Here is a 9,218-nt window from a genome sequence, read left to right on the forward strand (position 1 = left end):
TCAAATCCCGGTTGAGTCATGGCCCCTGCGCGCCAATATGGCCAACGCAGTCGCTGGCGTTTCATAAAAGGGACGCGACGCACGTTGTCACGTGCCTTTGGAAAACAAGATTTGAAGGAGACACCGGGGACATCTAAGTCGGCTGGAAGGGAGTGGAGCAGTAAAATGTAGAGGAGATGAAAACGCACCCGGCCTTCTTGGAACCAGCTTGGAATGTTTGCTACTTGGAATGCAACCAGCGCCAGGCCTTTAAAAAACCGACTTCGGCCATGAGGGCCGCCTTGTAGCGGTTCTGCTTGGGTCGAAGTTTGAACACTGATCGCGGTGTCTCGATGAGTTATGCCCTGAATATCTGCAGTCTGCAAAATTCAAGCGTATCTTTGGGGCATTTGCAACGCACTCAGTTACTGAGGCTATGTGGCGCCACCTGCCTCCCACCCTGGCAGGACGAACAACGTACCTCCGTTTGCCAGACATGCAGCTTAACCACTACACGGCCGACATCCCTGGACGGCTGCAGCCTGCCGCAGACAGTGGGTGGCCGGTCTGCTACACAACGCCATCGTCCGCTCTACTGACGGCGCCACGTGAAGGCCTTCGCCTGGAGTGACCTTCACCCGGTCATTGCCGAGGCAGCGCCGCGGCGCGAGCGTCTGCACCCAGCGGCAGGGACCGCCCTGTCCACCAAGAGCTTCGTACCGGCTGCGCTGTCGGCTGCGGTTGACACGCCCCTTGGTGGACGGGACCGCTGTGCACGGGTTGGACGAAGGGGCTAACAAATGGGTAGCTTGATGTTCAGTTTGGTCGTCCGCCCTTGACGAACATACGCTGCTACTAAAGTGTAGTTCATGCAGAGCCCATAATTTTGGCTAAACTGGAAAAGCTAACTGCACTTTTCGGTGAGACTGCGTCACGTGACGCGTGCTTAGCATGACTCCGACCCATGTACCGGGACCAGCCAAGCTCATGTTACCGAACGGAATGATGTAAACAGCAAAGGAGAATTGAGTTATTCAACCTTCTTTTTTCATTAAGGCCTCATCCTGCACCCCGCGGACACCATTTATAGGGGTGCTCGAGCCTTGAGCGATGGTCCCTGGTCGTCTGGTGGGGCCCCATGCCGCAGTATGTCGTCGCTGAGGGCTCGTGGACATAGGTGGCGTGGAGCAAGGACGGACTTGAGGACGTGAGTGGCGTGGATCAAGAACATCCTCGTGGACATGGTGACTTGGAGCATGACCAGGCTCGCGGGCATAGTTGGCGTGGAGCAAGGACAGGCTCGTGTACATGCGCACGAGGAATAACTATCAGCATGCCGCGATGAAATTATCCCCACTTGTTCAAAGTGTACGCCTTCATCGCATCCGACGTTTCCCGATGTGAATAAAAATCCCAACCGTGGTCCTCGTCGTGCGATTTGGGCGTGAAACCAACTGTGGTAACTATCGCCCAGTGTCAATCCCCCCTATTGTCACAAACCAACCGTGGTAACTATCGCCCAGTGTCAATCCCCCCTATTGTCACAAACCAACCGTGGTAACTATCGCCCAGTGTCCATCCTTCCTTTTGTCACGAGAGCTGCTGCGACGGCGTCCTGGGCCCCCAGCTGGTGCAGTATTTGATGGTTCATGGAATCCTGGGTAAAGTTGCCATTGACCTCATCGTCAACGTGGGCCGTCCTAAATTCCGTCCGTCTTTCCAAACCTGAAAGAAAATTAGGCATTAGTACATCAAACCGATATGTCTTGAAGCTTACTTCTGCATTATTTAGGACAGGTCACCGTAACTTTAACGGTAGCAAATGAATTCCTAATTTACACATTTTGAACTGTGTGCAACATGACTGTAAGGAAAGTTATTTGGTATCGATGAAATGATGACGGTGAATATGGTTCAGCCCCTGACACGCTTTCGCATACCACTGCTGTTCTGTCAGTGAGTGTGGACCAAGACAAGTAAACTTATTTTATGCATTTCAAGCCTTTTTTCTTCGACAAACCTTTGTTATCTCAAAAACTAACCCAGAATATGATAAAAAAAACACATGACGTTGGGTATCACTTGCCTCAGTAGATAGAATATCACATAATGTGATCAGAGACATGTCAATCTTAATCGCAAAAGGAAAAAAACATTCCCGCAAGATTCCTTCGTTCGCCGCATTTGACCTCGTATCACGTTCGATGACCCAATTCGTCTGCATTGTATGGAAACTCCTTCTAATCAAACATACGAGAAAACGGTTACATGCCAGAAATCTTTAGGAATGCGTTTTGTGCCACAGGTGTACGTTGTCTGATGTCTGAACGCCAAATGCACCAACAGGACTTTTACAAGACGTCAACACTTGAGATATGTCTTGCAAGATCTTCAAATTTGAAATGCATCGACTTTAAGAGGGTTGCAGATTCAGTCACAAAGCATTGCAGCATGGTGGATTGGACGGTTCAAAGGTCGTACCTATTAGTCCTCAATGGGGCTCTGAAGCCTCTGGTCCGGCGGTGGCTGGCGAAGCAAGCTTGAAATGTACCAGATGCAAAATTCTCACAACATTTCGAGCTTTGAAGAATGCCTTTCTGCGAAAGAATGACTCTCCAGGAAATGGGATTGCAAACAGATTTTGCATTGAGGCTATCCTAATTGACTCCTAAGTCTTCGGCACATGGTGCTATACCGTTCTCTGAGTAAGTAAGGGACTTCGTGCCGAATAAATGACCAATATCACCCTGAGTTTAGCGGCCTAAATCACAGATCACGCACCTGCCAACACGAGTCGCAAGCAAACCAGCTCTCCTCCTCATGTACTCAGCGCCGTGGCTCTAAAAAGCCGCCTTCGACCGTGGGAATCGTCAGGTGGCGGACAGGTCTCCGTGGGAGCCGTCACTGATCGCTGTACCTGAATAAGTCATCACATGCCGTTGCCAGCGGCGCCCGGACAACATGGACAGTGTGGACACGTCGCCGACACTGTCAGCTCCGACTGGGCACAGGCGAGTCACACAGAGGGCGCCGCCATGTCACCGCTCACCAGGCCCGTTGGCCTGCTGGCCGTCGTCGCCTGTCTCTTCTGCTGCTTCGGTAAGCTCAAAGGACATGATCGTTGGTGGCATGCCGCACACTGGGACGGTGTAAAAGGATAGAAATGCATCGCACGGCGACAATGTAACATGTTCGAAATCTGCCGGGTGTTGGGAGCAATGGTCGCATTTTGTCATTTAGTTTAGACCCCTCAGATTAGATTTGATGACTCAGAGACGTGGTCGGCCTTTCAGCTAAAGCATTTGTGTATCTCACGTAAGCCAAGCGGCAACAAAGGTTTGAATATCTCACGTAGGCCGAATTGAAACAAAGGTTTGGATATCCCACGTTTGCCGCAGTGCAACAAAGTTTTGGACACCTCACGCAACCCAAAGCGCAATAACGGTTTGAACATCTCAAGTAGGCCGAAGTGCGGCAAAAGTTTGAACATCTCAAGTAAGCCGAATTGCGAGGAATGTATGTATACCTCACTTAAGCTTAAGTGCAACAAATGGTTTGATGTCACACTAAACCGAAGTGCAACAAACGTTTGAATACCTTATGTAAGCCGAACTGCAACAAAGGTGCCGCTAAGTTATGCGTTTGAGCCGGTTACTAAAGATGAGATTAAAGCTAGAAGTAATTCTTGCTTAACTGACATTTCTACGCCACCAAGTGCCTGCTCGGAACATAAAACATGACTCAAACTCAACTAAAAACTTTCGGAGCGAAGTCTGCAATTTATTTTCATGGTTTGAGGTGAACCAGTTTGGTATTACTACGAACTTGTTCGGGGTACTTCACCATCAGCAACTGACTTGGGAGCTGGTCTAGTTCGTTATGGCATCTCAGTATCGAATCTCACGATGGCAAATATGCGAGCATTACGCAACCAGAAATCCTTAAGTTAAATTTGTGAAGTCACCGGACGGCAATCATCGCTCAACACACATTAAACAATGCGTAAAAGTTTAACTGCAGAATACTGCAAAAATACATGAATGCCAAAATTGAGGACCAGGTTCAATCATTTTCAGCACCAACAAAAGTGGTCCAATGGCTTTATATTCATAAAAACAAAAAAAAAATCACACTAGCGCTTCAGACTCTTAACGTGTTGTTTTTTAAATTGTAGAAGCCATTGGTTTCGAATTTTTGGGGTAAAACTGAGGTGTTTCTCACAAATGGGCGTTATAAATAACTTAGGCATGACGAATTATTAGCTGGCCTGACCTGATTTGTGTTGGTATGTTTATGTGACATCGTACAGCCTGATTGGCATTGGCTGGTGACCAAAATATGCAGTCGATGACTTACACTGACATAATCCACAGCAGGAAAGGAAAATTGCGGATGATAACATGTCGGGTAAAAACGACCTTGCAGATATTTACTTGTTACGTCATAATTCAATGTGGACACAAACACAAATTGCTTACCTTGCAGTGCGCGTCAAAGTGATTGATTGTGGAAGATGGAAGTTTGGCGGGCATGACTGGAGTGGTTCGGACAGTGTCTCCGGAAAACGGAAATAATAATTTAGCTCCCTCTCTCCGCACGGCGGTTGCAGTTTACCGTCGAATAATCTTACGCTTATAATATCTATCTATAAAACTCGTGATGTTTGCCTCTGCGCTGTCCTGCTGGAAAGTGTTTGTGATGTTTACCATCCGCGCTGTCCTGCTGGAAAGTGCTTCACCGTGAAGGTACTACTGGCATCATTCTGAGTTTATTTTTAGCGTTCGGTTAGCAGGTGCTTTGCTCTGAATAACCGTAAAGTCACTGATGACACATGCCATTAATCAAACAAAGAAAAGTGCGGTTTGGTGGTCCCGTGGTGCAACTTGATAAACTTTTGACCTGTTTCTACGCACCTTACCTTGAATTCTAAAGACGCCTGCCATGTAACAACTTACCCGTTCAGAAACCGGTAGGCAAGGCGATCACGTTAACACATGCCACGAACACGTCGCTGATCTCCCCATTTTCAACTCCCCGACCTTTCAGAATGTTGTAATCGAACGATTCACGTGGCAAGAAATTAGGGCATTGGATTACACTAGTGCTAGCAGGCTTGTTTTGCTAAGCGACGGAGCTTCCATGGACGAGTTGTGTTTGCATGATTTGGGGATGCATTTCCTTTCATGATGTTCCCTGGTTGACCCGATCTCAGGCTGCCGGGATGCCTGGGAGGAAACGGTTGTGGTGTGCTGACCACCAAAGACATAGGGGGGTGGTGTTTTTTTTCTTCAAAATGCCGACATCTCCGGGTTTCCCGCGGATTTTCAGTGCCTTCGTACTACGTCCAAACTCGTGTTGGTCACATAAATTGCAGACGGTACTTTCGTCAACGCTCTGAAATTGGATTCGCGTCTCTTCCCGCTCTGGCTGATGAGCTGTGATATAAAACGTGAAAACTTACAAAACTGCACATCTATCCTTGACACGTCTGTGTACGTGACAAGTGGCACGTGCTTCTCGGCATCTGGCACCACATGATTCCCCGTTCAATTGTTCGAAACAAGAACTTGACACCCAAGCGTGTCAAGTCCTTGTTGCTCCGGCCTCTGGTTGCCGATATGTGGCCGCGGCTTCGAACGGCTCCTCGTCGGCTTTGTCGTCGGTCACATTTTTGGGCCGCCCGTGCAAAACTGATGGGCCCAAAACAACCCTTTTGTCGCGTGTCCGAACCCTGGACTGTAGCGGCTCGCGGTTTACCCGTTGAAAGCCGCCTCCTGCACGCTCGCGTCGTGTTCAAATTCCAGCGTTCAGCCACCCGCTGATCCGCCTGTACGTGACGCTGGACAGGCGGTGACAAATATTATGATTCACCGGCTATGATCGGTGACAAAAGTGAACACTTTCGCGGGCTTATCGGTGAAAAGTTATTGCAAAACTGGAACAAATTACAACAGACCATCCTAGTCGGACCAAACTCAAAGCTTAGTGTTTGTCTGTGTCCGCTAATGCTTACAGCGTGAGCTAGTGCAGAGCGTCTGCCGAATCATTGACGTTTTGCTGTATGAGCAAGAATTTGCTCATACTCTTGCTCTTGCCCTGGCGAAACTGAGCCACACATCACTTTGAAACATAATATCTTTAGTCAGGATAGCTTTTAACAGGTGACAGAAAGACACCACAGACTATACTACATATTTGTTGACTTTACAGATCAATAGTGTCACAGTGTCTTTCCAATGCTCTCCACAGGTGTGTTTTTCGCAATTTTGTTCGGCTAAGATTCGCTTCACGCACCAAAAAGCATACGTGACAACTAACTTGGTAAATAAATAAGGGGCCAGGTATAATAAATAACAAATAGCTACCCCTTTGCTAGTCAGGAAGTCAGTAGTTTCGTTCCCATGACTTCAACTGGTACCAACCAGTCTCCGGTGCGGAGCCAGGCTGTTAATTTGCCATATCATGGTTGCATCAGCCCCTGCATTTTAGGAGAATCGGTAGGGATCTGACCGGGAGGCGCGTCTGCAGCAGCTGCTGACCTGATTTTGAGTTCACAAGGGTCTCGTGGATACGCTTGAGGTCCGAGGCCGGCAGACCGCGCGCAACACCCAGCGCTTCCAGACAACGATCGGTTTGGCACACGGCCCCACTAAGGTTTTCGGAGTATGCCTCTCCGGCATGTCGTACAATTGCACGCAAACTTTCGGCATCTTTCGGGGCATTAATTATGCATGCTTTGCTATCGTCTCTCTATGGGGCATGATTTCATACATAAGGGTGTTTTAAGTTAAAAAAATAAGGTTATGTTCAAAAATTGTTATTTTGAAGAGCATTTAAGCCCTGGTCTTTCTGTGAAGGGTCGATATGGACTTGGCAGCATGTTGCTTATTGATAATTGTAAGATTTTTTGGACATATTCAGTGCTGCTTTTCCACAAGGCCCTGCCTTTCTTAGCTTGGAAACGGCAGGGAAGGGGTCGCATTGACTTCCTCCTTCCTGCCATCATCGTTTTTACGACGTTTCTGTCGCATTCTGTTGCAACTCCGAATTGGATTGTATGAAATATTTATAAACATTTCGCCACCCATTAAGAAGTCGATGTGCGCAGTTTTTTCTCGCAGAGAAATGCATTTTTGTTCTCACTATGTGACACCTGTTTTGCCTACACTAATGAATGAAAAAAGCTGAATAGACTACCTCTGGACGCCGGCTCACACACAGCACGTCCGATTTCCGACGCTCTACTTAAAAAGTTATGCAGTGGGACAGAGCTAGTTGAACCATACCCATCATGCCCATCATACCCATCGAGTTGTACCATAAAATGTAAAAAACTGTCGCAAACGTTCAAATCTGTCTTGATGGTTTTCGTGTACGTAACACCTGACTTGTGCTATCACACGTGTGACGCAACACGATACCTCGCTCAGCTATCTTTCGAACGGTGCCAATTTTGAGTCGCTCCGACCGTTTGTTGTCGCGATGTGGCCACGATGCCGATCGGCTGCGCTCCCATTTCCCGCAAGTCACATTTCCAGACGTTCACAATGCAAATCTAACGGGCCTAAAAACGGCTTTTTCGGCACGTGCCACGCCGAAACGTTGGACAACACCGGCTCACGAGTCAAACGTAGAATGCTGTATTGTGGGCACGTGCATCGCGTGCAACTTTCAGCTCAGTATCTATTCGTTTGACCTGCAGACGGGCTCACCGAAAAAGACGAAAAACAGAGACACCTTGCGCGAATGGTAGGTGAGATGAAACAGTTGAGCGCAGAGAAAGCTAAGATTGATTTGTGAATCACTCAACCACTGGGGACCTGTCATCCGAAAACCCGATGATCACTTGCAACCTGAAAGGAGCTCAAACGTCTCCAGCAGACTCAAAGATTAAATCGTTCATTATTGAACTACTCTCGGTTTTCTAGAACATACCCACTTCGGCATATCTCTCATTGCTTCTAAACAAGCACGCTGAAAGTCCAAAGGCATCAGTTTATGCCTTGGGGTGCTGAAATAAAGAACATTCACAAAATCATCCCAAAAGCTGTCACCAGTACATCTAGCAGAGCTTGGTGGATACAGTGCCGTCTTGCGGGTCCTCACAAATCACGGCATGACATGTCAGGACATGAATAGCTTACTGTCGTGTTGATAGTTCACCCCACAGAACAGAGATCACTGGCCGGCGGCGTTCATGTCGGAGCGTTGCGACGAGCGATCCGGAACGTTTGCACACATGTGCCAACTGGTCTCAAAACAGAGCTTTTCAAACTTTCGTTGCATACTTCCACAACACACATGCATTTGGCGGGTCTGCCACTAAGCGCTCGATGGCTGGATGCTTTCAATGTGATGACGTCAGCGTGTGTGTCACAAACACGGAGCGGATATCAGTGGGAATCATCCTTGACATGACACCTATGCAAGCATTATCAGTCGAGTGTAGGAGTTACAGCACACATTCCCCTTTTCAGGCGGAGCGCTGTCTTCCCACGAGACGGAGACGGAGGTGAGTGGTGCACAATTACTCGACGGAGGGCGGAAGCTCCGGGCTTCCCCGACCCCGGGATCCAGCGCCGACTTGTTTCATTTGCTGCTCCTCTTCACGGAGATGCCGTGCTAATAGCAAAGCCGAATTTGAACAACCACGATACTCTGGCAAAGGTTCGGCTGTTTTGCATAGGTGATGACAGAGGAAGATAGATATGTCACACAACTCCTTGGCCTTAATGGGAATGTTCCGCAGTTGAAGATATTGAAGTAAGCATCAGATATGATGAAATAAGCTAACTTATAACTATTGGCACACCTTTGGGTGGAAGAGGCTGCCCAAGACAACATAGTTCCTCTGCTTAGCAAATATGCTGCTCGATGCATAGGGACATAAAGGGCATAAATATACCTTTCCAACAAAGGGCCACAAGGGCCCCATCGAGGTTAGCCTGTCTCAGACTCCGTTCACATTCTCCTTACCACCTGGCCTGCATGAATCTAGTTATAAATGAGATCTTTGGACCGAAAGAACTTATCCAAACGGTTAATGTTGCCAGAATGTTGGTAGAGAGGGCCTTCCTTCAACTTCGTATGTCGACTCATTCGGATGGTTCACTAATACAAGCAGTCGACAATGATACATTATTTGCATTTATAATTAATATATGCTACTAACACAATAGTCGACTATGATATTTTCATTGGCCTTGATCGCTGCATGGCCAATGGAGTGGCATGACTTG

The 9,218-nt window shown here is 47.9% G+C and overlaps 1 protein-coding gene across 1 annotated transcript in view; it reads left to right on the forward strand.

Moving 5' to 3' along the window:
• Positions 1 to 3,014: 3,014 nt before the first annotated feature.
• LOC119111586 (uncharacterized) overlaps positions 3,015 to 9,218 on the forward strand; it is a 31,921-nt gene continuing 25,717 nt past the window's right edge. The window contains exons 1-2 of the mRNA XM_037235396.1: positions 3,015 to 3,078; positions 8,457 to 8,491. Of these exons, the coding sequence (XP_037091291.1) occupies positions 3,015 to 3,078; positions 8,457 to 8,491 (99 nt within the window). The remainder of the gene's footprint in view (positions 3,079 to 8,456; positions 8,492 to 9,218) is intronic.

Source organism: Pollicipes pollicipes, unplaced genomic scaffold (assembly GCF_011947565.3).
Source record: "Pollicipes pollicipes isolate AB1234 unplaced genomic scaffold, Ppol_2.1 Scaffold_7261;HRSCAF=8764_pilon_pilon_pilon, whole genome shotgun sequence".
In the NCBI taxonomy this organism is placed as follows: Eukaryota; Metazoa; Arthropoda; class Thecostraca; order Pollicipedomorpha; family Pollicipedidae; genus Pollicipes; species Pollicipes pollicipes.